The sequence below is a fragment of the Chlamydotis macqueenii genome, chromosome 17, assembly GCF_036417535.1.
Source record: "Chlamydotis macqueenii isolate bChlMac1 chromosome 17, bChlMac1.mat, whole genome shotgun sequence".
Taxonomy (NCBI): Eukaryota; Metazoa; Chordata; class Aves; order Otidiformes; family Otididae; genus Chlamydotis; species Chlamydotis macqueenii.
The window spans coordinates 12,611,074-12,638,631 of record NC_141572.1 but is presented as its reverse complement, the minus strand read 5'-3'; the positions used below and the strand labels follow the sequence as shown (position 1 = coordinate 12,638,631).

General features: G+C 47.5%; 1 protein-coding gene across 2 annotated transcripts in view; it reads right to left on the bottom strand.

The window, feature by feature from the left end:
- The window catches only part of TPCN1 (two pore segment channel 1), a 44,848-nt gene that overhangs the window by 7,962 nt on the left and 9,328 nt on the right, over positions 1–27,558 (bottom strand). The window contains exons 1-21 of one of the 2 annotated variants that reach the window (XM_086761481.1): positions 20,442–20,666; positions 17,376–17,500; positions 15,053–15,229; positions 13,609–13,722; positions 13,219–13,349; positions 12,538–12,626; positions 11,942–11,976; positions 11,279–11,337; positions 10,425–10,524; positions 9,750–9,866; positions 8,694–8,818; positions 7,385–7,433; positions 7,109–7,172; positions 5,967–6,011; positions 4,841–4,897; positions 4,699–4,752; positions 3,213–3,285; positions 2,873–2,980; positions 1,596–1,667; positions 953–1,042; positions 6–121 (exon numbers count right to left, since the gene is read on the bottom strand). In XM_086761481.1, the coding sequence (XP_086617607.1) occupies positions 6–121; positions 953–1,042; positions 1,596–1,667; positions 2,873–2,980; positions 3,213–3,285; positions 4,699–4,752; positions 4,841–4,897; positions 5,967–6,011; positions 7,109–7,172; positions 7,385–7,433; positions 8,694–8,818; positions 9,750–9,866; positions 10,425–10,524; positions 11,279–11,337; positions 11,942–11,976; positions 12,538–12,626; positions 13,219–13,349; positions 13,609–13,722; positions 15,053–15,229; positions 17,376–17,500; positions 20,442–20,532 (1,891 nt within the window). In that variant the 5' untranslated portion in view covers positions 20,533–20,666. Of the gene's footprint in view, positions 1–5; positions 122–952; positions 1,043–1,595; positions 1,668–2,872; positions 2,981–3,212; positions 3,286–4,698; positions 4,753–4,840; positions 4,898–5,966; positions 6,012–7,108; positions 7,173–7,384; positions 7,434–8,693; positions 8,819–9,749; positions 9,867–10,424; positions 10,525–11,278; positions 11,338–11,941; positions 11,977–12,537; positions 12,627–13,218; positions 13,350–13,608; positions 13,723–15,052; positions 15,230–17,375; positions 17,501–20,441; positions 20,667–27,558 lie in introns of those variants that run through there. The other variant, XM_010129818.2, reaches the window with a different exon arrangement.

The following is a 27,558-nucleotide window of genomic DNA, read 5'->3' as shown; positions in this document are numbered from 1 at the left end:
CTTACCAAAGCTGTTCAAAATGTTGTCGAAGTTGTTGAGATAGTAATAACCTTCTTCTACAACTGTCTTGTTGCCAATTGTATGATTCACCCAGCGGTAGGAATCTGCGACTGTGCTTGTGCTAGTTGGAGAAACCAGGACAAAGAATGAGAAGAGAACTGGAAAAGCAAGAAAAATGTCAAGGGTTATAAAAATACCAAAACGCTTAGCAGGCAGCGAGCAGGGTGGCAGTTTCTACCTCTTGGCCAACACTTGCCTTTTCTCTGAAAGAAAGCCTCTCTCCTTCACTGCTCAGCACAAGCCCAGGAAGCACAGAGAGTCTTTCTAATCATTCAGCAAATATTATACCAGAGAAACGGAGTGTTTGAGTTAGACTCCTTGGCTCACACCCTTAAAGCTTGGCATTTCCAAGTGGTCTGCCATCATTTAAGATGAAAAGGGCACAGGACAGCTTAGTTTCCAAGACCAGGTGAATTTATCTTGGTACAAAGCAAGGCCTAAATATGTAACACGTCTGGCCAAGCAACCCTGCCATCACCAAGATAAAAACCCCAGCGTCACTCTAGAGCAGATGTTACAAGAGTTTCCAGCCATGGTGCGATGAAAAAGTCCTCCAGTGCAGCTACCTGAGGCAAGTTACAGAGCTGTCTTGGTTTCGGCAGGGATGGAGTTAATTTTCCTCTCAGTAGGAGGAACCATCACAAAAGCGCATTAAAACCATCCAGCCCTACCACAGAAACCTCTCCCTTTCCACATGCAACGCAACAGCCCTTTCATCCAATCTTACCTAGAGAAGTGAAGTGTCTCCTAGACTTCCGCAGCCTTACCTGCAAACCCCCACTCAGCCCCATCCTCTGGCTCCTTCTCCACAGGGAGACAGAGCTGCCAGAGCTCGCTGCTACTGGCCGTGCACCAAAACCGCTGCGGAGGGGGGTGGATTCGCAGTACTCACTTGCAGCAGTTCGGGTAGACCACGCCAGCAAAGAACTCCATGCCAACAATGGCAAAGCAATAGTAGAAGATCAGCAGGGTTAAACCCAGGCTAGAGGCAAAAACAGAGAGAGTATTATGCTGCTGAAGAGTTGCTAAGGCAGTGGAACACAAAGTCACAGGCTGCTTGCTCTGGAAGGAATTCCCAGCGGATGGGAAGCAGCATTGAAAACCCCAGACCACCCTCCCTGCCACTGTGGCTCTGCAGTTCTTTGCCTGCTCTCATTCAAGAGGTTCTTGGACAAGGAGCTTGCCACTTGCTGAAGAGAGAAACTAAAGAGCAGCCTGGATTCCCTCCCAGTCTGTCTTTTTTTTTTCTGGTAAACAAATGTCTCGCCACAGTTTCTTTAATGAAGAACAACACACACAGTTTCTGCCCTCTCTAGGTCCTTGACACAGGGACTGTGCCAAGAGCAGGGTTCTCTAGCTCACACGCTCTGCTCAGACCTCCTTCAAGAGAACAGGGATGCTCCACTCAAACACCAAGCTCCTTCTGCCCCATCATTTCACAATAAAGCTCTCAAGCAGCAGTATCCTGACCCCAGCCCTAGACACTAAACCTTCACTCCCCTCTCCCCACCGTCACTAAGAGAAGAAATTAGTACCTGGCCATCCGGGGGAACAACTCAAACATAGTGTCCAGGACATTTCGGTATCGTTTCTTCAATTTAAATAGCCTGAAAGAAAAAGCCAGCAGTTACCTATCACACCAACACCTTCCTGGCAGTGTTGTATCACAGTTCTCTGTACCCCCCAGGTCAATGGACAGTAAGGTTTTCTGACACCAAACTCACAGGATCTGCTCTTCATCAAGCAGTCTCCACTCACCTAACAACGTCCTGCTGTCTCATCCCAATGTTTGTGACGCATTCAGCTAGGTGTTTACAGGGCAGAGGAATCTCAAGGAGTAAGTGTACATCTTTATACACAGTATGATGCACAAATAGCTATTTAAAAAAATAAATATAATAAGAACTTAAACTAGTCCTGTGTACAGGGTCAGGATTCGTTACTCCTTTCCTCAGACATCAGCTTTTCTGTGTTTCCCCCATGACCCAATAAAAATTGATGAAAGAAAACTACATTGTGCCTGCTAATTTAAGATTTGGCAACTCCATCAGCCTTTACAGAGAAACACAGCTGCCAAACACAGGCTTTGGCAGGGGAGCAACAGAGAAAATTTTTTCCCCCCCCTTGAGTGTCATAAAATGTTTTTCAAATCCTCACTGAAGAGCTAAATTACATTAGTGAATTTTTAACAAAACAACATTTTGCCTTCAATGCCTTCCCCCTACGGCTCTCCAAGCGTTCTGCGAAGGCGAATGTACCTCCGAAACAGCCTGGAAATGAGAGGGTTCACCAGACCCATCTCTCTGAGCTGCAGAGAGGTTACAGGCCAGAGTGTGAGACACAGTTGGAGCAGGGTTGTACTTCACCCTAGAAAGCAGCACCCTGTGAAAACTGTAATTTCTGGTAATTCAACGGAAATTATTAAACTGGCTCAGACTGTCTCACCCTGCCAGAAGAGCTTTTCTCTGAGCAGCATCAGACAATTTAGAGGAGGTGTAAGAACCCCACGAAGGCAGACACAGGATAATCTGCCCCCGGTAAATCCCTTGATCTCTAATAGAGATCAGCTTAAGCTCCAAAGCACGGGGTTTCACATCCCATCCCAAGTTTTTGTTATCGTTCATTTTGATAACTCGGGCTAATCTCATTACCCCACGCAATTTCTGTTTGCCGTGGTCACGTACCCACAGAGCAATCCTTGCCCTCTCCTGGTAAGGAGCTCGGTCCCCAACTGGATTGATAGAAAACAAGCCCGGCTGTTTTCTTCCCCACCTGCTCTCTGTATCCTCCGCCCTGAGCCTTCCCATCTCACCTCAGCAGCTGAAGGGGTCGCAAGACCACAATGAAGTAGAACGGCTCCATGTTGAACGCCAGTGCCATCAGCCCCAAAAATGCAAACAGGGTGACAGAGAAGTCAAAGCTGGAAAGAAAAAAAATAAAATAAGAGCCATGACTTATCACTAGTGTTTCAGCAGAGGAGAGGTGCTTGGTGCTGCTCCAGCCTAACAAGATGCACAAGGCCAAGAGGCAGAGAAATTATAACAGCCTGCTACTGGCCTTGCCTACAGGCCTAAAAACTCATCTCAGAAGTCAGTCTTTCTAACCCAGCCATTTTCACCACCTCTCCCTCAGAAACACCAGTGCGCACTTACAGATTCCAGCCGGAGGACAGGTACTCAACGGGCCCCAGTCCAGTGGTCTTCAGGAGCAGCTCCACGCCATAGACTGTAAAACAAGACGACAGCCACGGTCAGAAATACGCAGTGTCACACGGAGGGCTTATGCAAAGGCTTGCCCTCAAAGATGTGTGGTGCTTTAAGTACAGGACTTCTGAACGTGGGTTTAACAGACCCCCACCCATCCTCCTTATTTTCGGTGAGATGCCAAAGAGACATTTTCCCTCCAAGTCAACACCTTTTCCTGTATTCACGGTGATTTCTCTCTAGAGCAGCCTACAAAACACTTAGTTGGCTAACACGCTATAGGTGTTGGGGCACAAGCTCCAGTAGGAATGGCCTGAAAGTGGCATAGGGAATTCAGTCCTGCCTGTTTATTTCCTTCAATCTCAGTGGAACATATCCACATCCCATAGCACCTGGACCTGCAGGGAGAGATCCTTTCAAAGAAGAGCCATCAACTTTCACCCTCTGTCCCGGCAGCACCTCGTGGGCCTGCAGATTCAAGAACACCACAATCACATGATGACGCCCTGTTTGTCATCCCAAAATCTTTCTTTCCAGGTTCCAAGGAGGAAGGGTGGGAGAGAACAGCTGGATGACAATATCCTTGTGACAAGAAGCATTGCAGAGTGCCTCTGCCTTCAAACTTTCACAACAAGCATTTTGAAGACTAACGGCCAGGGAAGCACTAGAGCCACCCAGGAGTCAACTAACAGGTTAGCAACCTCTCCTAGATGCTCTGAAGAACCTCCTGCTGCAGTTTTACACACTATTTTGATTCAATGGAGCTATACTTTGCTTCTCCTCAAGCATGAGGCGCTGGCAGGAGAAGGGAAGTGAATTCACATCACTGAAGAGTTCTACAGCAGTGCGATGAGCCAGCACAGGAAGATGCAGTTGCTTGTACTTGGGCTGAAGAGGAAGACTAATGTTCTTGGAAGGGATGACGTTCAATTAGAAAACTCAGCTTGTCAGCTAGTTCATCTCGTCCTTTCGCACTTCTCCTCAGCATGCCCCTGCACTCTCCACTCCAACAGGACTGCCTCGCTTCGTGTGGCTGAGCGCCAGCTTGCAGCCGCAATCAGATCAGAGCTGGTAATGCCTCCTGGAATAGACAGCGCAGCGCAGTGCAACGTCAGCAGCCGCACACAGGGCCATCACAAGGCAGGAGGAGCTTACCACTTTGCATGCTGTGCCTAACAAACGAGGCTATTCTGCTCTCAGGGCTGAAGCCAACTTTAAGAATAACACACCAGCTTTTGCAGGGGGTTGCTCCAGAGGGAAGAGGCTCCCCCGACTGCAGGGGCACTGGGAGCTGTGTAACTGTGCAGCAGTGTTCACGTGGGTGCATGTGGATGCTGACAATCCCTGCCAGGCACAGCGTTGTTCTGGATGGAGCCTGCACACCCTCCCAGTTCCTTATGAAGTAACACAGCTCTGTTGGGAGGCATCAGCTTACTTGTGAGGAAGACTATGTAGCTCCATGGGACATTTCTGGAGAAGAAATTCCCTCCTGCAAGACACAACAAGAACTTTTTCTAGTCTTCCCTTTTTTCAATCCCCAGCATCACAGTCAAGAAACAAGCCGTGATGTTTCCTACCTTGCAGCATGAAGGTTTCAACAAGAATCCAAATTCCATTCACAGCCACCACAGTATCTGGAAAACAAAGTAAAAACCCATAGCAAAAGCACTTCTGCACCAGAGGACATCCACTTCCTAGGCTAACAAAAAGAGTGTAATAGAGGACAAGCAGTAGGGTCATTGTTTCTAATTCAAGAAACAAACTGAACTCGTAACACGGGAGAGTCTTCTACCCTGACTTTTCCCAGGCCTTTACCAGATACAGTACCTTCATCTTCAGAAGGAAACAAAGCTAGAACAAAACAATGGTCTGAATCAGGCTCAATCATTTTTACTCGTAATTATCTTACATTCTGCCATGTTATTACCTGCATATTTCAGCTTCCTCCTAGTTCTGGAGCAAGATCTCGAGAACCACGGTCCCCAACAGTGCAGCTCAAAGCCCTGTTAGTTTGTATCTGTCACTGCTTCCCAGCATCCAAATCCTGAGAAGTTAAGGTGTAGGACTTCTCCTTTTCACTCAGATCTCCTCACTCCACCCCAGTTTACAAAAAACATCCCAGTTTACAAAAAACTTCTCCAACATTCAAAACACTCCCTAATTCCTGGGTAGCAGCAGATCGTTTAGAACATAGCAAGCAGCTCCATGAGTAAGCACTCTTTCTCCTCTAGAGAACAGGAGCACAGAACCATTCTCACAGGCAGTACAGTTGCCAGGCAATCCCTGCAGCAACGAGGACGCTTGCACCTTCTCAAGTGCAAACAGAAAGCGGTTGACTGGCAAGGTGGTTCCTTACCCAGTATCCTTCAGCTGCAAGATAAAAACCTCTAGGCTTGTGAAAGCTAACAACCAACCGACCTAAACGCAACCAGCTCCTGCAGAACCAGACCCACAAGTGCATTACAAAGCAGTGAACCAATGAACCTGTCCAGAAGACTCGACACAGCAAGAGCTGGGAGTCCAGGCTGCAGTAGTGGTCGGTGTGAGTATGCAGTTCCCTCCCCTCTCTGCCAAAACTCAAAAATTTGTACATGAGACACAGCCCCACCAGGCTAAGTCCTTGCGAGGGCTGGCAGACACAGCACACCAGACCCATGTGATCAAGGGAGCCCAGCAGAGAGGCAGCTCATCACTTCTACTTACACATGGTGTATTGGAACACACGGGACTTCACAAGGATGTTGATGCCTGCATGAAGGAAAGTATGACAAAACAAGTGTTTACATGATCCTTCATACCTCACACACAGATTCCTCTGTCTTCTCCGTAGAGACATTTTTCATTCCAACCCTCAGCACAGAAGCTAAACAGATTAGCAGATTATTAACTTTTACTTCTTGGGATCAAGTTCAAATTTCCTCTAGAATTTTAGCAGCAATGAACTCACTATCCTTAACCCCTGCGATGCTTTTTTTTTTTTCCTCTCTGTGCTAGTTCTGTGGTGTGGACAGAGGTAAATGCAGCTGCTGAAGCACTCTTGTTTGGAACAACAGAAATGCTGTTGAGGAGGGTTGAGTGCATCAGCAGATAGGCAGGACTTGTACGGCAGCTGTGTGTTTGGATCAAGATGGTGGTAACTGTTTCCCACTAGCACACAACACTGAAAAAGAATCGCAGATAAGTTCTTTTATCTGAATGGCCACATTCAGTCAGGAAACTTGAGACATAGAAGATAAACCACATTTGCAAGACAGATTACACTGATGGGTATTTCAGCCCTCTTTCCCCTTCCCGAGCACTGCACTTGACCTGCACAAGCGCTGCAACCACATCTTGGGACTAGGAAACCTAGCAGCTTTTTGAAAAGACAAATCCCACTCCGCAGTCACTGCTGTGAGTTGCTGCCTGGGATATGGAGAAACTCTATAAACCCTACTGGATTCAGCAGTCATAAATCCCCAGCTAACCTCTGTGCTGAAAAAGGAATACAGCCCTCCATGACAGAATCATAGAACGGTTTGGGTTGGAAGAGACCTTCAAAGGTCACCTAGTCCAATCCCCCTGCAAGGAGCAGGGACATGATCTCAGGGTCTGGTTTGCTACAGAGCTTCTGCTAAGAAGTCTCTTATTTTAAGGAAGCCAGGGTTTGGGTCAGAGCACAGGGAATATTCACATGACAGAAACCTTCCTTGGAGGCTCTGGATACACAGAGAGTTGGTTAGTCGGCCTTCCCTCAGCTGTTTACCAGGCCATAAGAGAAGGTCCCTTCACAGGGCCTCATCTTTGTAAAGAAATGCTCTTCCTGTTAGTTGAACACATGTCGTCATGCAAACACAGCCTGTTACCTTTAAAAATAAGGAATGCTGTCCGTGGAAGGTCATCGAACCAGTGCTCACGATTTCGCTTTGCCTGGAAGCAGAATGGCCATGATCAGAAGCAGTCAATGCTACATCCACATTAAAAAAAAAAAAAAAATCTGCACTGATGAGACCCACCTTATCCCCATCATCTGCTTCTTTTAGATTGCCTTTGTTTCTTGCCCACCTTCTCTTTAATCACTGGCCTCCTTTGATCTCCCTCCCACCCACACTCCCCCTCTTCTCCACCCCATAAATCCTTACCTTCCATTTTAAGCCAACAACTTCATAGAAATTGTAAAAATCCTTTAGACTGCAAAAGAGAAAGAAGCATCTGATCAGAGCCTTGGAGTTGATTAGATCCTTAATTGTCCTTGTCAGGCATCATCAGTAAGAGACCCTGGAAGTTATTAACTCCTTATTAGAACTGCAACCACAGTTGATATCACGCAACACTGACCTCATCCCAGCCTGGCCAAAGGTCACTGCCTGACAATAGCCAGAACAGAGTGCAAAGCCCACCTTCCTTCTGTCATGCTACAGCCCTTAGAGGAAACTCTGACTCTACTGAACTCCAGAATTTTACCACTGAGAGGAAAGACCTCAGGCTTAGATAGCACACTGCAAGGGATAGAGATTGTACTGCTCTTCACGAAGAAATCTTGGACTGTCTTCGTTATTCGTACAGTCCTTTTCTAACACCTTTACACATTTTCTTTTCAAGGTAACAATGAAATTTGAAAAAGGACATGAAAGCAAAGAAACTCATAAAACACGAGTGCCTGCCTAGGTGCTCAGGGTCAGGCCTATAACAGCTTTTAGGTGTCTGAAAGTGAGGATGCTGAACTTCTCAGAGTTACTGGTGTCATTAGGTGCCTAAATTTAAGAACTCAGTCTTTCTCCTTAAGCCATTTTCAATACTTCTCTGTAGCACTCGACTTTAAGGAGAAGCATCAGCACCAGTTTCACAGGAGACTCACTCCAAGCCTGTCTGTGGCCAGAACAAAGGAAAAGGAAGAGAAGGTCTCCTGCTCTTAATTCCCTCTACTTCCATGCTGGCTGGAATTAGCTGCACCCACCCACCAGAATGGTAATTCTCTGCCTCATAACACAGAGGATAACAGTCCTGAAAGCACCAGCAGAACCAGATTTTAATTAACAAAACCCTGGGGGACACAGCCAGCTGCTGGAAAAAACAAAAACTTGTTAAGCTGCGAGGCCGCGCTGTGTGAAGAAACGCTCCTTGCAGGCTCTACCGCTGTTCCTCAATTTCTCGCTCCTCTGTTCTGGCAGGGGAGGTGGGGACAGAGGCTGCCTGGTGACTGCCAGCACAGCGCTGTATCCACAAGAGGGCACGCAGGAACTCCATCACCTCCGGAAAAAACCTCAACTCTCAGGGTACACACCCCTCCAAAGCTTCCCAAACAAATCCTTTCAATCACATAACTCTATTTATTCCCACATCCCGGACAAGTTTCCTTCCATAAAGCCAGCCATCCTCTCCGGAGTACAGCCTAGCTTCAGGGAGCGAAGCAACCTCCCCGCACTGGGTGCGGCAGCAAGACCGTCCTACCTGACTAAAGGAGTATGGCTTTGATTCAGTGCTTTGAAAGTGAGATACCGCTCTCTGGCACACATCCGAGGCTTGTAAAACCGCAAAAGCCCTTCAAAGTGCTTGTAGGAAATTCCAGACGGCCTCTAGAAACAAGGGAATCTTGTCATAAGCAGCAACATCAGGCAGAAGCACAGAGAGGTTAGCGCATTTAGTTCTCAGTCTGGATTTGTTTTAAGCAGGATTTCTAAATTATCGTAAGACGCCATTATAACTAAGCCCCAAAAGTACCCTAAGCCATGACTTTAACATACTGAGCTTATCCCAGAGCACGGAGATCAGAAAGCTCTCCTGGCAATCAGTCCCTCCAGCAAACGCAGAGCTGTTCCCCGTTGCCCTATCACGTGAAAACTGCCCAACCAGACTCCCCAAGCAACAGAGTTCAACCACTCTTCTTGGGAAATCAGTAGATAGCCTAACAGATCCCATGACTGGCACTTTTTAAGGACTATCAGCTGTGTGCTGATGAACTAATCTACTAGAAGTGGGTGAGTTATTTTTGGGACTTGCATCTCTTGCTGCTCCACAAGTTAAGCAAGAAATCAGCCCTCTCCCCCGGATGCTCTGTCCCCATAAAGAGTTGTTTGTAGGTGAATTTCTTCTGTTTCTGCACCATTCACTCATGCAGTACCTAGCAACTGCACCTTCACGTGCAGAACCCACCCCTCCTCTAAGTGCTTGAGAAGCGAGTCCTCAAGTGACCCACACTGAATCAGAGAGAAATCAAAGATCACGTGCTCTCCAGAACAAATTTCACCCATTTTATCAAGACACTTCCATAATCTCAGATGGGGCTGAAATTCAGGCTGAAATTTGGTTTTCCTCCAGAAACAGATATAAATGAGTTACACGAATGAAAAACACAGTAGCCCTTGGTGAGTACGCTTACAGTCAACAGACATAAATCGTATTTTCTGGAACACGCTCTTTAAGCACTCCAGATCACTGGTGTTCTTAAAACACCTCCCCTCCTGCCGCACCCCAGGCCGTTCTCGGCCTGCCTGCAGAGCCCTGTACCTGCTTGGTGATCAGCAAGCGGTAGGCATGCTGTATGGCCGTGCGCTTGTGCAGCAGCAAGGACTTAAACTTCCTCTTCTCGATGTCATTGAAGGTGTCAAACACAACAGCGAGAAGCTGCAGAGAGCAGACAGGAGAGAAAGTCATGTTTTGATCCTCAGCTCCTTTGGCAACCCCGTTTCCACCACTCACATCCCCCTCTGAGCTGGTCTGGGCCCTGCCCTAGACGCCGCAAGAAGCAGAGCCAGCCCAGCAGCCGTGCTCTCATACTGCAGTTACCAGCACTTGTCAAGTCCTGACACACTGAGTAATTCCATCCCCTTCAAACTGATTTACAAAGTATTTCAGGCAAGCCCAGATAATAAAACGCCATTTTATGATAAATAATTAAGACAGAAAAGGACAATAAATTTCATGTAACTGAGTATGTCACTCCAAGCACGATATTAATGTGAGAGAAGCTGAAAGATACTCATATCATTCTGATTTAGTTCCATTTCCTTGTGGTTAAACATTAACAGACTTCTATTTGTAGCAAAGTTGTCATTTCTAGAAGTATTCTGCCAAAGGATCTCGGATTATTACAGAGCTCTCTTGGGAACGGGGGAGATCCTGCTGGGCAATGAGCTCCAAAGTCAGGCAGAGAGAAGCCGAGTGCTTCATCAGGGGACTCACCAAGTTCATGATGAAATACAGCTCGATGGAGAGATACACGATGAAGAAGACACAGGACCAGGGGTTCCGGGCATAAGATGGCATCATCACATCAGGGAAACTGCATCCGAAAAAGACACAAGTTTAAGCACCAAATCTCACTACAAAGGCAAGAGGCACAGGACACGTGTGTGTGTAAACCCACGTCCAAAGATCTGCACAGTCCTGCAAAACATGGGGCTGCTCAGGACGCAGAAGTTTGTGCCTAGCAACAAGCAGGAAGAACACGGAGGCATGCTGAGGAAAACAAATATGAAAAGCACATTCCTTGTACGTCCTGAAAACCAAACGGGCAGGAGGGATTTGTAAGGTGGCTAAGGGTTGTGCTTTAATACTTCGCAACAACAGCGATGCAGCCTTGGTGCAAGAGTGTTACGCCCTCAGATTTATCCCATCCTTTGCTAATTTCCTAATCCTCAGAGCTCTCCCTGATAGCAGATCAATATTTACCCACTGCTGTTATCCCCTTTCCTAGCAGACAGGTGAAATAAAGCAGGGGAATAGGAACTGTCAGCTGACAAAGGAGCACAAACAGAAACTTTCCCTTCTTGGACCCAGGCCTAATAAAGCAGTTTCTCCCCCGTTGCCCTCACAGTGATGAAGTGGTCTGAGTTGCTCAGAGATAACTCTGCATCTAAGGTCACAGTGTCCTAAAATAAAATCAAGTACCGGCTTTTCCCATGCAGGCTGATCCAGGAAATCCCTCTCTCATGCAGAGGAAAAGGGGTCACATTGGAAGAGAGAGCATTTCTGCAAATAAACTCTTGGCTCTGCTAGACAAAGGGAAAGCCCGAGCTAGAAATGCATGAACTTACTTTGAAGTGGTCAAAAGCACGAAGAGATTCACCAGGCTGTTCTCCAAGGTATTGAAGTACTGAAAGAAAAAACTCCCGTGACAAAATGCAAGCAGAATTTCATAGTGACATTTCATTCAAAACACAGTCAACCCACCCACCCACCCAGCTGAACACGGGCACTTCTACAACTCCCTGATGCCTCGTAGGAAAAGGGTACTTTAGCACTGGCCCTTTTTAAAGGTCCTGAGAGTTAAAACATAACACATGAAGAGTTAAAACAATTCAAAGCTTGTATATACACGTTTGTAGTAGCTACTCCCAGTAACTAGGACCCAGTAGCTGCTGGACTCTGACAGCCTGGCTGAGGTGGCCGAGCTTTCACCTTCCTCCCCTGGGGACAGCAGCAGGTGGCTCGTTTGGCTGAATTAAGACACCAAGAACATGGAACAACTATGGGAATGTTCCCTTTGGGACATCCTGGCTTTGAGGAAGTTCTCTCCACTGTCTTCCTTCCCAGCAGGCGGTAAACCAGGGTAACACTGCCAAGCAGCCTCTGAGCTGCGAGCGTCTGGCCTCCCAGGCCACCCGACGGGGACAAGCTACGTCCACACAGTAACGTTTGATTCTCAAACTGGTCAAAATGGGACTCAAGCTTCAGTTCAAGGAATCAGCGATACTCACCGGATCCGAGTGGTTAGGAGAAAACAAGTAAAAACCTAAAGAAGCAGCAGAGAAGATAGAGGAGGAGAGAAGAAAGGGGAAAAGAACAAACAAAAATAAAGTCTGTTTAACGTCAAGCAGCAGAGTGGCGAGTCTCTGTTCCCAAAGAGAAGGTCATGCAAAGAGTAAGCCCTCTCTGACACCATGGAGAGGAGAACATCTGGAAGGCCTTCCCCATACAGATTTGCCAACACGTCATTGGCATCTCACTGATCCTTTCAGAGAACAAACTTTCTGAGGCTAGTCTGAGGACAGCAGGTACACGAGAGAGACATGCATTTGTGGGAGTTTAGACTAGGAAACCACAAACACACCCACCACAGGATCTCCTCTGGAAGAGGTCAAAAGGACCTTTGTCTCAGAATCAAATACCCAGCTCCTAGGTTTTTCTGATCTCTAATTCTGCCTTCCAGAAGGCTGCAGATGAAATGGGATAAGTGGAAGATCCCGTCAGAACTCTGCATCTGAGCTGCTTTACATTCATCCAGGTTGTCTGCGTTGCTTTTGGACAATAACTGGTTAAGAGCATGACTTCAGCTTCCATAAATACAACTCACCAAGAATGGCAAAAATCACCATGAAGAACAGCAGGAGGAGAAGAATGTCAATAAATGGTGGGAGGGACTGAAAGATCTGTCGCAGATTTCTGAAAAATGAGAAAATATTAATAAACTAAATCTCACATGCTTTCTTCTCTGGGTTGGCATGGAAAAAAACAAAACAAAACAAAACCACACCACACTTGAGGACTTTCTTCCCACTCCCACCAAGGATTACAAGTAGAAAGCTAGGTAAATTAAGATTGTTTCCAAGCTACCTAACCTCTCCTTGGCAGTCAGCTCTCAGATACCGCAAACAATACTGATGTCACCCTGTCACCTTTCCTTCTCCAGACTCAAGATTACCTCTGCAATTCACTGCACAGTTTACAGACAAACCTAGGAGCCAGAAACAACACAGCCACATTCATGTGTTTGCTCTCTGAGGCAGTCTGTGCAGCTGAGGACAGTGCACATAAACATCACGTACCATGAGCACACTCAAAGCTACCACCTATGAAATTTCCCTACGTCGACAAGACACTGGGTACACTTCAGTCGGAATCACAAAAGATCTCAGAGATCTGAAATGCCCGCAAAAGACACTTATTTTCCAGAGATTCTTGTAGGATCAGAGCGCTTTTCCTCCATGCCAGTCCCAGGCCGGACAGCAGAAAACCCAGCCAGCTGACCGCTCACCTTCTGACGGCACCACAGTAACGACAGTCCACCAAGAAGATACAGCGCAGAGCTCTCGTTATGCGGACGTGTGAGGTTTGGCGCACCAACACCACAATGGCCTCTATGAACTGTACAAACAGCACGCAAGTCTGCAAAAAAAGGCGTTTAATGAGAGGCACAGCTGCAGTCTCCTTTTGGGAAAGGCAAAGCTCTCACTGACCACCCATTTATTTGGACACTTTAAGAGTGGGAGGTGTCTCTGAGAGCTTAGAGATCTCACATGAATCATTTGGCAGCTGGGACACGTGGCTAAGTCGTCCTTGCAAGAGTACAGGCCAGTGTTAATCCAGTTCTTTGGTTCTTGAAGACACTGAATGAGAAACGCTGACAATCAGACCGAAAACTTACCTTCACCATAGTCCTTTTGTGTCTGATAAAGGTTTGGAAGCCCAGCCACCTCATCTTCATCGAGAGTTCAAAGACTACGACAATTAACGCGAACAGCTCCAGGGTTGCGTGGACCTGTCAGAGTACAGCAAAGCTGAAACCGTCATCATAGGCCACATCTCTGCCCTTCCTTTTTCAAGAAGCAAGTGGGGTTGACAACAGTCTGACCACAGCTCCTGACACGCAGGAGAACCCAAGGCCACCCTTAAAGCTAGCACAGCATTCTGTTTTTCAAAGTTTCTACAGTTATTGCTTTGTGCTTTTATTAAAGCCCGTAGAATTTTCCTCTATTCAGTATCAAACCCAGAGCTTCCTGGAAATCCATGTCCCTTGAATAACTTGAATAACACATCAAAAAAACGGATTGATAGATTTGAAACAAAATGGCAAGAAACCAGCAACTTGAGCAAAAACAAACCTGTTTAAAAAGTTTGAGGTTGCTTTTTTTTTTTTAGTGAAATACAGGAAGAAAAGCTGCTAGGGACAGAGAATTTACATAAAGAAGGGTTTTCTCTTGAAACAGATGTTCTGGACAACCAGAGACAGGGTCCTGATCAGTCTCTGGAACAGAGAGCAGCTTCTGGCAGTGCTGAAGGACCTCTTCTCCCTTGGAAGATGCAAAATGCACCACGACAGTATTTTCTTACAACCTCAGCTTCAGCCACAGCTCAAAACCCAAACCCAGTTCCTCAGCCCCGACTCCTCTTGAGCAACACTTTGACCTCAAGGCTGCCATGGCTCTTCTGCACCCCTGGTGTGGTCCTAGGGTGTCATTAACAGCTCGAAAAGCAGACGTGGATTGTCGCACCAGCAACAGCAGCTCCCAGCACCGTGTGTGGCAGCGGTACCTCATGAAATGGCTGTGGACTGACAACAGCACACACCAGTTTGTGTACCGCTTCTCTCACCCTGCAGTTTGTGAAGGTTAGACATAAAACTTCAAGTCACACCCATTAAGAAGAGTCTTCACAACACTGGGAGGAGAGGACAGGAGGTTTAGCAACCTGTCCCAAGAGATCTGTTTGGGTTCTAGGAACCAGTGGTAGTGCTGAGGTAATGGCACCAAGCCTGACGATGACTTTAAAGCCACCCCATCAAAGCACGCAGATTATTGAGTTATCTCAAGAAAAAGCAAAAACCACACACTTCTCAAAGAGTTACAAAAATTAAAACTGTACAAATTAACAACATGAAATAAGTGTCGCTTTCATTGCGGTCCATGCACATCAGATGACAAAAGGATGTTTCACCGGCTGGTGTATCTGCTGTCAGCCCATTTACAGAACAAACCCAGTGGATTTTTTCCTCCTACTGTTACCTTCTTCCTCTACATTTAGCCTTCTTTGTCCCCTTCCCCACCCCTGCGAAACAGGCCGACTTCTTCATTTTGCCCCAGAGTACTTACAAAGATGCCAAGACGGAGCATAGGAACAGCCGGCGCCTCGCAGAGAGACAGCAACAGGAGCAGCAGCGCCGTGCTCAGCTCCATCAGGTAGAAAAGGTGGTTGTGTGCAAAGAGGTAGGCAGCAAGCGCTTTGGCATTTTTGGGGTGAGTGAAGAACTTATCATTATTTTCTCCTTCCTAAGGCAGCAGGAATAAATAAGAGAAGAGCATTAGCGACTCTTGGTGCTGTAACAGAGCCTTCCAAATGAAGAACGCAGGATTTTAGAAGGATTACACAGGCTTCCCAACAGACTATTCGCACTGTACAGCCCTACATCGGTCTGTTTATTGAGGAAGGAACTCTACACATACAGGACACCCCCTCCTGTTCCTGAGCGTATTTCAGCAATGAAACTCATTAATACCCACAAACTGCTGCTTCAGAAACCCTTCAGCTTTTCAAAATGAAGAAGAGCGCCAAAAGAGTTTATAAAGGCAGGCAAAGAAACTTTAGCCAACATCCCAACGTCAACACAGCACTTCACTTACTTGCAACCACTTCCACATGTTTACAGAGCTATTTGATTAAACTCCTCCAGGACAGAACCCGAAAACACACAGATAAGCTCCAGGGCACCTGGCTGACAGTTGCTCCTCCTTATCTTGGCCTTGCAAAACGCCTGGGAGCAAACACTGGAGCATATACAGTGTTTTCTGCTTCAGGAATGGGAGAAGACAGACTCCATGAAAAATTAACAAGCCTCTACGCTGATTTGTCATTCCCTCTTACCTAGAAAGCTTAATTAACATTAAAAGGTCAGATACTCCATCTTAACAGTTTGCCTACAATTGATTTTTAAATAGCTACATCATTACTATTTTTACCTCCAGGATAAAACTTAGTGTGGGGAGAACTGAGAGGTTTTTCACGCAGAACCACCCAAGAGCTTCTCTTTCTTGAGTCATGGGTTTAAGCAAGGGAGCTTTAGTCACTCACAAGAAACTTGCTGCCTCTTGGAAACAGTCACAAGAGATCATTTTTCCCCAGCTGGGACACACAGATGCACAAGAAGTGGTTTTTGTTTTTTTTTTTTTTAAATTAACATCTTTCCAGGTAAGCAATTACGGTAAGGGCAGTAAGCTATTACTATCCAAGCACAATAACTGTGATTGCAAATGGATAACAAGGTCAGGAAACAAGATCTCCTTTAAGAAGTGAAGCATTCTCCAGACTAATTCAGAAGAGGGTTTCAAATGTTTCTCATTTACTCATCTCGCAGGCGAGCTCGTATTCTGCTGAAGAACAAACAAACACGCCGCCGGGTCAGCGAGCCAGATTGCGAGCAGGACAAAACCCAGCAGCAAGCTCCATCAAACGCAGCCCCCCCCGCGCCTCAAAGAGAGCGCTGGCTTCCATCAGCAGGGCGTTCTTCTTCACGCCTGACAAAACACACTTGCAGAATGAAAAATACTCTAAATTCTGCCTCTTGGTAGCCAAGCAATTCAAAACGTTGCTGGACAGCAGAGTCCTCTTAGAGAAGACACTCTTGCCTGCAGCTACTGGCTCAAATCAACACTCTGCATGCTCCTTGGGTTATGTCTACTTCACTTCAGGGACACTGGCATCATGACCGTTGGTCAAGGCAGCCGCAAGAATAATCTGCATCTGAAGGGCCAAGCCTGCTGAGTACATCACCATCAGAGCTGTAGCTGCTCAATGACCCTTTGCAGAGCATCTCCAACCATCAGGTTTGTTTGTTTGTTTGATGGTTTTTTCTTTTTCAACAAGGTAAATTTCACTCCTGGGCCGATCCTCATCTCAGCACGCTTTCTTCCTCTAGAAATCAAGACCTCTACCTTCTCTCCTGTCTTACAGGACCTGCAGGACTTGAATGATCCTAAGCAAACATCCCCGGGCCGCCCACCAAATCTGTGGCCGAGGCTGGATTAGGATCTGCACCGCCAGAACACGAGATGTCTCCAGGAGAGCGCTGACCAGTCACCCCAGAGCAACTGAAGAGAGAAAATGATGATCTGTGACAAGTTACACAAATCTCCATGGCAAGGTGGCAGAACTGAACCTGTGCTGAATCCCTCAGTTAGTACAGTCCTTGACACTGGGAGAGATGGGAGAGGATGGGTAGCCTGTTCAGTTGCTCCCAAATGACTTGCCAGAACCCATCTGAAGGTGCTTCCAGCACCTCCCCACTCTTTGAGCTGATTCCTTTGCAAAGCACCAATTTTTTTTAACCTCAAAACTGATGACCTTTGCGTCTTATAATCAAGAACGACCACAGCTGCAGAAGTCCATTTTTCACACAGCACAGCAAAGAGCAGGGCTCACCTGGAGGTAGATCGCTGCCTCTTGGTAGTTCATCTCCCAGTTGTGTCGGGCAGAGCTTTGCTGCGCACAGCAGTCCCCCGCAGCGGGGCTGGATGCATCGTTGATAGCGTCATAGCTACCTCCATCTGCATCAGAACAGCGAGAGAAAAATTGATTTACAACGAAGCGAGCGAAGATCGATGAGGAGGCGTGTCAACAAGCCGGGCACTGGGACCAGAGGCGAGCATCAAGAGGTGGCAGAGCACCTGGGAAGTTAGCACTAATAGCAGCAGCACCGTGTTTTTAGTAGAAAACCTCATTTTTCAGAGCTCTACGGAGTCACCAACAATGCATCTTCGCAACAGTCTTTTTGGTGCAGGTAAGCACCAATGCTCCTCTGACGAAAACAAACAGCAAGCTTAATTTTCTGTTTATATCCCAGAGATTGATTTCGAAACGTCTAAGAGCATGTCTTCGCATCGGCAAAGCACTATAAAACAATGAACACTTGTACCAGATTTTACAACTGCAAATTTCATTTAAAAATTACAATTCTGTTGCAAAAAGCAACTCCCAGGCACAGCTACGCATACACAGGGCCCTTCCCCTGGGCGAGCTACGCAGGGCACGCGCACAAACCCCAGAACACTTGCTATTACAATTGTTGTTCAAAAAGGGAATGTGTGGTGGTCACTTGGTTTCTTCTTCTGGGACAGGGATTTTTATTTTGCACATTTGACCAAGAATACCGAGCGGACAGCCCACAGAAGACCTGCTGAGGGCCACGCATGAAACCTGTGGTGGAGCTGGTTCTCCAGGGTTTCAATGGCCAAAACCACATGGTTGTTCTTGCTCTCAGGAGGGACTTCCCTCCTCCAGTGCCTCATGTTCCCAAAGAGGGTACGTGTAAAATTGACCTTGCCAGTGCAAAAGTGCTGATTTCCCCCTTTTTACGAACACAGAAGCTGTGAAGCAGTAGCTCGTTCTCTCTGTCTTACGAGAAGTTATCGGAGAGTGGGGAAAAACAACCATGAGGTTCTTTTCCTCTCATGAGAGCACGCTGAAGGTTTATGGCATCTCTTTGCTATGACAAAATAATCCTCACTGAATTACTGATTCAGGTTTCTAGAACATCTCAGGAGTGGGGAGAGAGTCCGCACCAAAACCTGCACCCGTCGAAAAGGTCCCGCGCCGGGCAGAGGCAGAAACCCCCGCACGGAGGCAGAGCCACAGCTGCCTTTGCCACCTTCAAATGAAATGAAGATAACATTTATCTGGGATTCGTGAAGACTTTCCAGGCTGCATACTCAGACTGCTGAGAATCCTGCAGCATGTAAGCCCATTTCTCCTCCTTGCCTCCCCCACACCCTGAAAATACCACTCAGAATCTGGCCGAGCGTTCGAACGAGGCCGATTCCTCCCCCACAGCCCTTTTACACCTCGAATGAGCACAGTTCTTGAAAAAACTGAATGATAGAAATTGTATTTATCCACAGAACCGGAATGGCAGTCTTAGGTTTGTTTGCCTTTTAACTAAAAGATGATGGCAAAACGCAAAAACCAGAAGCTTTACACTGTGGGCTCTAGAAAATTCTGAAATGTTATTATTTACAAAGCTTTTGCTGTGTGTGTGTTTCAAAGAGACAAAGTCGCTCAAACTGCAGCCTGATAGCAAAAACCATTCTGCATTTAACGCTTAGCAGAGCTGCAGAAGGAGCACATCTCCATCAGAACCTGGGCTCACTGCTGAAGACCTTCACTGCCCAGAAGACAAGCCGGGTCACAGCGGAGGCAGAGCAGAAAGCGGCTCCCAGCCCTCAGCCTCAAAGACCTCAAACATTACCATAGAGAGGCGCAGAGCTGTCAAACACCCCAAAACTTTGCTGAGGTGCACAAGTACAATGGAGCAGGGTGCCTCCTCTTCCTCTCACACATAACCTGCCATCCAACGGCACCCAGAGCTGGAGGAGCCATCCACGATCTTACCCAGACGGCTCTACAGCACGTCACCCACAGCTTCTTCATCATCTGGTGGCTGGGGAGAGAATGCAGGACGCCTTGCTCAAACCAGCAATGACTCAGAAGGTGCTAACAGCAGCCGGAGCTTCAGGCCCTTCCATAACTCGCCTTCAAAAGACGGCAAGCGTTCAGAGAAAATTTGAGTGTGATTCACCTCGCACCGTCCAGGGGATACTGAAAAAGCACAGAACCAACACCGTGGCCGCAGTAGCTCTTTTGGGGAAGAGGGGTACATTAAGCAGGTTGCTTACACCATTATAATGTTATTGGAGCATTACAGTTTCTATAAAATTTAAGAACATGGAAACATACCATGGTCAAACCAGCAAAGGTCTGTAGCATTAAACAAACCACCGTACCCTACCAAAAGATGCCAAAACTACTTTTAACCCTTCAGTGGTTCCTTCACAAAGACAAACCTCTCTTTGGAAACAATCAACACTAGGAAAAGAGACACCACAGTAAAAACCCAGGACCTCTCTCTGCATGTCTCAGGTTGCTCAGAGCAACCTGATCTGGTTGGAGATGTTCCTGCTTCTTGCAGGGGGGTTGGACTGGGTGACCTTCAAAGGTCAAAACCACGACAGTCCCCTCCAACCCAAACCATTCTATGATGCTATGTTTTCACACAAAGGACTTGCAGCTGAAACAGAAGAGATGTCCCAGTGAGATCAAGGTTGCAAATACAAACCAGCCCTCAAAGATGCAAATCAGAAACAAAAAAATAACCCGAGAAACCAAGACGTTTTCCTCCAGTATAAACCACGCATCATCTTTCTAGGCACAAACAGAAAATGTACTGGTGAAGCGTTCTGGTGCAGAGCTGCATTTTGTGGATCAGCTCCTTCCCCATCAGGTACCAGAAGGTTGATCTAGCATCCCTGAGGCAACAGCATCATCTGGGTAATAAATAATAATAAAAATAATAATAAATTTGAAAAGCAACCCTCTGACTGTTTGTTTGGCAGCCCTCCAGCTAGCTAATTTCCTCAGCTGCTCCCATGATAACAATGACACAGACTAATGCAAGCTCCGCTCGTGCCGCAGAACGTCCCCGACGGCATTTACCATCAGTATCGAGCTCAATGAGATAGGAGGATCTCTCCACAGGACTCCCGTCGTCCTCGAAGTAGATGGCAGGCGGCTCTCTCCACCGCATGGCAGCCGCCGCGTCGGGAAGCGGGCACGATCGTTCGGAGTCGGGGAAGAGGGAGACAAGTCAGAGCTGAAGTTCCTCCCTCCCTCTCCTCCGAAAGCCGATCCTCAGCTTCGCAGCTTCCTCAAGGGAAAGCCGTGCACAAAAGATTTTCCTCTGCCCTCTGCAGAACTAAACATTTTTCTCCCCTCCCCTCTGAGGAAGGTGGCTCAGAAATCATTTCCCTATCGCTGCCTTAGTGGCAGGATGTTTCTAAGTGCAAGTTGTTGGAGATCTTCGCTGTGGGACGAAGAGCTTTGAAGCGTGAAGCCTTGCTTTACCACCACCCTCATGTGCCACGCTCTCTTATTTTGGCATCTAGCAAAATTCGCTCGCCAGTAAACACCAGCAACTAATGGGAAAGGAGTCAAAGCGCTGAGGAGTCACAGCAAGGAGTATTCCCCCCCCCAGCCAGCAAAGCCAGAAAATAGATATTTGTGAAGTTCACGGTACAAGGGGCGTGACAAAGTAAACGAACGGAGCTGCTGGCAGATGGCAAAGCTTCCTTCCACACTTGTGTAACTTATCCCAGGCGTTCCCTGAAAAGGGAGAGAGGGAGGGGGAAAAAAAAAAAGAAAAAAAGGAAAAAAAAAAAAGAAAAAGCAAAACCAGCTGGCTGCTTACACAAGGCATCCGGAACGATACTGCCGGGACTCCAGCATTTCCATTCAGTGCAGCGGAGCATGCTCCTGTGTAAATAGTTTCCATATGTCATCATTACAATAAAAACCAAAACAAAACAAAAAAAAAAAGAAAGAAAGAGAAGGAGCATAAACTTTCCAGAGCCCAAACCTCTCCCTTTGCAAAACAAATTCCCTGCTTAGGGGAAGGAAAAACTCTCAGTTGGCTGAGTGCGCACAAACTCCTCTCATTCGGAGGAGCTCACGTGGCCACGGGGATCTCGAGGGACAGAAAACACAGGAACCAGGGATAAACCACCCTGCCCAGCCAGGCTATTTTATATCTAAACCGAAGTCAATCTGGATTTTCACGGTTTGATCTTTGGTGTCTGCATTTGTTTTAGTAAATAATAATGAATTTCAAAATCCAAACTACTTACCTCCTACAAATTCAAAGAGTTATAAACAAACTCTACAGGGCAGCTCACGTTTGCCTCAGAGCTCCCCCGCTCTGGCTCTCATCAGCCTCTTCGCCAGATGTTCTGCTTTCCAGACAGCACAGGCTTTTTACGGCGTTACGCCAAAACAGGCTGAGGTGCCTCTAATTAGCTCCTCGCCTGCCGCCTTCACTGGACTCACCAGGGCTTTCTCCTCAGAGGCAGAGGAGGAAGGTCTTGGTGGAGCTGCCAGTTGCCACCCTGCCCAGATAACGATATTTTAGCACGGACACCTGTGATGCAGGCAGGGCAGGTGAAATAATTTAGCAAAAATATTCTTACGGCTCATCAAATGCTCCACATGCACCAGCCACGGGGCCACAGAGGAGGAAGAGGAGGACGGGGAAAGAGAAGGCCAAGTTGTCAGTTCACCATCAGAGTCCTTCTTCATTAAATAGAATCTGGTACCAACTTTGTCCTTTCTTGCCTTCTTGTAACCTTGTTTGTAAGAACTGCTGTCTTGCATTTACCCCCACCCTTAAAATCATCATTTCTTTGGAAAAAGGCACAAGTCCTGTTAGGGAACACACTTGCCAGCTACGTTTCTTCACAGGAACCTATCGGAGCTGGACACGCTTCCAGGAGTGCCTGATGGCCAAGGCAAAGGTGACTTTCTGCAGCTAAGCAAACATTTTACAAGCCTGCTGGAAGAGTCCACAGAGACATCTGCAACCCGACCTTACCAGCACGCGGGTCTCACTGGCGGGCTCCGACCCCGTGCCGGCAGGGAAAAGGCACAAAGGGCCCTGAGATTCACTCAGGGCCAGTCCCCCATGGCAATGACTGCTGCACCAGTAAACCGGAGCCATTTCTTCTCTGGGTCTGCACTCTTCACTGCCACAGCACCTCTGTTCCTTACACCATCCATCTTGGCCGTGTTCCTATTCATCGCCTGAACACCACGGAGCGCCCACTCCAGAAGACGCAACTCCATGAAAAATCACAAGACAAAAGAGATGGCTGCCCTTCTCCCACACAAGCCGTACGGGTGCTTTTGGTCCCAAAGCCAAGATTTTAGCAGCGCTACAACACAATCCAGGCAAAGCCCAGAAGCAGCTCTGGCCAGGAGACAGCAGGACTCTGAAGCGTCAAGTGCTGGACTGGTACCAGCACCAACGATGGCGTTTTCCCTTCCAAGTGCTTCTGTGCCACATAGCTTCACCGTCAGAGGATTCAGCTTCCCTCCCTGCTCCAAGGCGGTTGATAAGAAACCGCTCCTTTTCTTGTCAAGTGTTGAGGCATGAACACGCGTGCGTCTGTCTCTTCAAGGCCAGACTCACCTACCCCGGAGACAAAAAGCTGGAAGGCGCCTGGAAAGCACAGCTGGTTTGGCTCTTGGCCACACATCTCGGAGGTGAGAGAGGGAGCGAGCAAAATCACTGCCTTTCGTGCCTGGCTGCCCGTTCAGCGCTGTGCCGACGGGAGAATCGCAGGACTGATCTCTGCAGCCCAAAATATCCTAGCACCCATCCTGTTTTCTGGGCATGTTACAGGAAGGAATTTAACTGCCATGAGGAAGTCTAAACAATTTACTCTCAGTTTGTTGCCTAGGAAAAACCAGGGCATCTCCAACGGAGTGCAGTGCCAAGCCCTTCTGTTGCAAGAGGAATAATACGCGACTGAATATTTCGAGTCAGCGTAACTGAGTCATGCTTTTCCTTAGAGACGACAGCACAGCAGAAACATATGCAAAGGCCTGCGGGCTCTTTGTCTTACCACATTCTCACAGCACTCACTTGCTTTGAAGCTCAACAAATAAAGTCACTGCAGCTTCCTATTTAACACAGACAAATTTTTTAATAAAAAAAAATATGGATGTTGCCACTTCCCGTTAGTGGTACGGAGCGACCAAAGTCTACTGTCCTCGCCTTTGTTTGAGAATCCAGTTAGTTCCTACGGCATCAACACGAGCTCACGCCACGCGATCATCCACCACACCACGGGGAGCTGAATCCACAGGAAGTACGAGCAGATGTCCCTCAGCACCGTAAGCTCGTTTTTATAGATTATTGCCTCTTATCAATTGTGCTACCTATCTTCTTACGCTGAAGACAACTTAAGCCCTGCGTTGTTTAATTAGAGGACCACCGTATCCTTGCTAACATCTGCACTGCACACATGTTAAAACCCCCATGCACAACAGAAGAACTGAAGCCTGGTAGGAAATCGTTGTGTCTCAGCAGAAGCCGTGCTCCGAGCGGGTCAGAGCCAGCATCAACTCTTTGCTCTGCTGCTCACTCACCGCTTGAAACGGGGGATGAGCTATGACGAGTCACTCGGACATTCACTGCCTGCACCACCCTGCTGGGGACAAAGACAGTTGTAAGGAATAAAGAAGAAAAAAAAAAAAAGTAAAAGGCTTCCAAGAAGACAAGGATGAGGATAAGGATGATTTTACCTATCTACACCAGCCGAGGTCGGTTTTTTGGAGATCATCACCTGTGCAGATAATTGCCTCACCTCTTCAGGGCACCTGCTCTCCTTTGATCTCAACCCTGAGTCACTCCGAGCCTTGATTTTTTTTTTTTTTCCTCTTGCAATATAATGCGGGAAGTGTTGACCAGAAAATGTTTGATCGCTGGAGAATTTTCACTCCTGAATATGGAGCAGCGGGAGGCAGAGGGACATCCCTCCGCTTTGGGATGTTTGGGATCCACAGCTTAGGTTAGCGAGAGGCTTCAGCGGCTGAAGACGAACTGACGGATGCTTTGCCACCCTCAGAGAGGCCACTTCACCTCTAAACGCCTCCCATAGCTCACGAGTACGCCAGATCACACAGCTCAAAAGCTCTTGTGGCAGTCATCAGCAAAACGGAGGAGGATCGCTCCTGGATTCACAGAGCTGCGTCCTGCAAGAACAACATTACCTACGCCACCAGCTCTCGCTCCTCTGCTGCATCGCCTTCCGGCAGCTCGTGCAAACCACCGCGTGCCCAAGCCCTCTTCCACAAAGCTGCTTCCTGACCCATGTGTGACTAAATCCTCCCGCATGAGCAAGTCCGTGGAGAGCTGGAACCAGGCACTCCCGCAATCTGAGACGGCGTAACGCAGGAGCACCTGCTTCTTAACGGAGCTGCAAGGTCAAAACCAAAGCACTTTTATCAGTAAAACTCACATAAAAGGAAAGGTTGGGTTAGAAGAAGATAATTCAGGATCTCGCTTGTGTGTTAAGCCAAATTGCTGCCGGTTTCATAACCTTTAATTCTGACCTTACCAAATGAACCCGCCATACCACAAAAAGTAGAAGTCAAAGCCACAACAGAAGGCTCATCTACAACCTCACATCACCCACCTCTTAGCAATTAACGTGCTCTCTAATCTTGTCAGCCCGATCATATCACAGCAACAAAGGCTTTACAGATCCAGAGATAAAATTGTTCTGTAACTGGAATTAAGTATCTGAGCCATTGAGAGGCTCCATGAAACAACTAAATTTGAGTGGGAAAAACAATTGGAAAGAAGAAAGTTTTTGCTGAACCCAACCAAAAAAAATAAAGAGACAAGCTCTGCCCAAGGGTATGGCTCATGAGAGATCAGACATGAAGTACACACATGCATTTATAATTCACAATTATTGAGGAAGTAAGAGAAAGGGAAAGAGATAATACCAGAACCCCTCAGATATAGCGTTTCTTTAACATATCCTTTTACATGAGGGAATTTCCTTTTTTTTTGTTCCAAAAAGGGAAACCAATGTCTTATGGCAGCAGAACACAACGTCAGCGTTTTAAGAGCACGTTCCTCATTTCAATCCTCCAGAGCAGAGTCTCTGGATTTGCCTGCTGCCGTTTGGAAAGACGTTCGATTAAGCTGCAATCTGGCCTTTTCAACAAAAGCAGCGTGCTGCCAGGTCCAACCGCCCGTTCCAGCCACCAGCAGCTCTCCGGGGAAGTCGCAAAGCTAGCGGTGGGAAGCAGAGGGGATGGGCTGCCCTTACGTGAGAAACCAGCGTCAGTTTAGGCAACAAACCTCCTGCATGGCCACCCAGCGCTGGAGCAGGACTAGAGGGAGTAGGAATGAGGTATGTGCCCTCTCTTCTGCCCTGAAGAGAGAAGGATAGCAAGAAAATGAGATAAATCACTTTAAATAATAATTTAATGGCAAAACTCTAACGTCTTACCGCGACAGTCTGAGACCAAGGGAAGTTATTTACAACAGCGTAGCAGCGAGAGGTACGCAACTGCGTTTGGTGGTGGCAGAACAAGACTTTGGAAACACAACACTGCCGCGTCTCCTCTGCCTTGCCATTGCCTCTCAGCCAAGAAAGAGAAGCTGCCAACTTCAGAGGAACACGCATGTAAATGAATGGGGAGAACCTCAGCCTCCAGCGCTGTGTAATGTTCTTCATTAAGAAAAAAAAAAAAAAAAAAGAAGACTTCTGCACATTTGGTGGAAACCGCTGCTGGCAGGAACTGAAGAGGTTGCATGTACAGGCTGTGGAGGAAGGAAGGAGTTACACCATTAGATTGACATCTGCAAACCAGCTGCCAGAGGGCTTTCCCTCAACTGGTGCTTACTGCAAGGCCTACGGTCCTATCTTTAGAAAATGGACAAATCTGCAGAACCCTCTCCAACTCTTACAAAGCGGTTCCACACCGTCAAATACGCCCCTTGTTCCTTGCCTGAATTTTCCCAGCTTCAACCAACAGACCCAGCTGTTCCTCAGTTGCTGTAGCCCCCTTCCAGGGGCACTGAGGCTCCCTTCAGGCCCCGCGGATCTTGGATGAGCTGGAGCAAAGGCACCAGAAGCATGCAGCCCTCTCCCCCCTCGCAGACACACGACCTGGTCATAGCAATCCGCACACGGCTTGCCTGCATCCATCTAACTACGCATCGCTAACTCCCCTCCTCATTCTTACTATGCCCTCAACCTACAGCATCTCCTAACTTCATCAGGAATTTCTTCTTTTTTTTTTTTTTCCATCCTGATCAAAGAGAGATGTTGCAGTCTGCACAGGGACAAGATCTAACCCCTGCTACAGCCTCTGCTAATAACGTTCCTATTCCCTAACCCGTTGCATTTTGCGACCCTTCCATCAGCCAGTGCGCAGAGCCGTTAGCTAGCCAGGGTTGATCTGTAGCGTTAATTTCCTCAATCCAAACGCCGCACGGGTGCCAAACCAAACATCTCCTCAAAACACTGTCAGCCTGTCTTGTGACCTCACAAAGTAAGTCAGTGCATGACTTCGTGTTCATACGACACTCACTTTTTCATAAATCCACACTGATTGACATTAAAAACTGTCCTGTAAGTTCAGATTTTAGAAGAGCTATTGCTGGTTTCCCATTATTTTGCCTGGAAACCTTGTTTGGCTGGCTGGCCTGCAATCTCCCGCCCGGTGCAAAATATCTTCAGGGGCTGGAAGAAAGTCAGCGTCACAGCAACGCTCAGCCTGCTACAGCTGTAGCCTCAAGGAACAATAAAAAGTCCTCTGCTGGGTTTTAAATGCCTGGCTTTGGAATCAGCTGTTCAATCTCGACTTTATTTACTGCTGGAATGGAAGAACAGATCGCACGATGGCCAGGTCACCTGGCTTTTCAGCAAACACAGACACGCGCAGCAGCTCTCGAGCTTCCCCGCGGTGTTATCGACCAGCGTCCGGCTCCGCGTTCCCAACAGGCTGGCATCGCTCAACGTGCCTTTCTGTTCCTCCAGCCGTTTAGAGCACCTTCAGCTCCGCCGACCACGTTTCTCTCTGTGATTTCCCTCCGCTCCCAGTTTCTGTTTCTTCATCTGCGATACGATCAGGCAGCTGCTTTCGCATTCGCCAGCGCAGGCATGTCTGTGCCGGGAGTTTGCGCTGCCTCCTCGGCAGCTTTAAAGCATTCTCGTTTTGTACATGCATTTGTGCTTTCTCAAATACATTAATAATT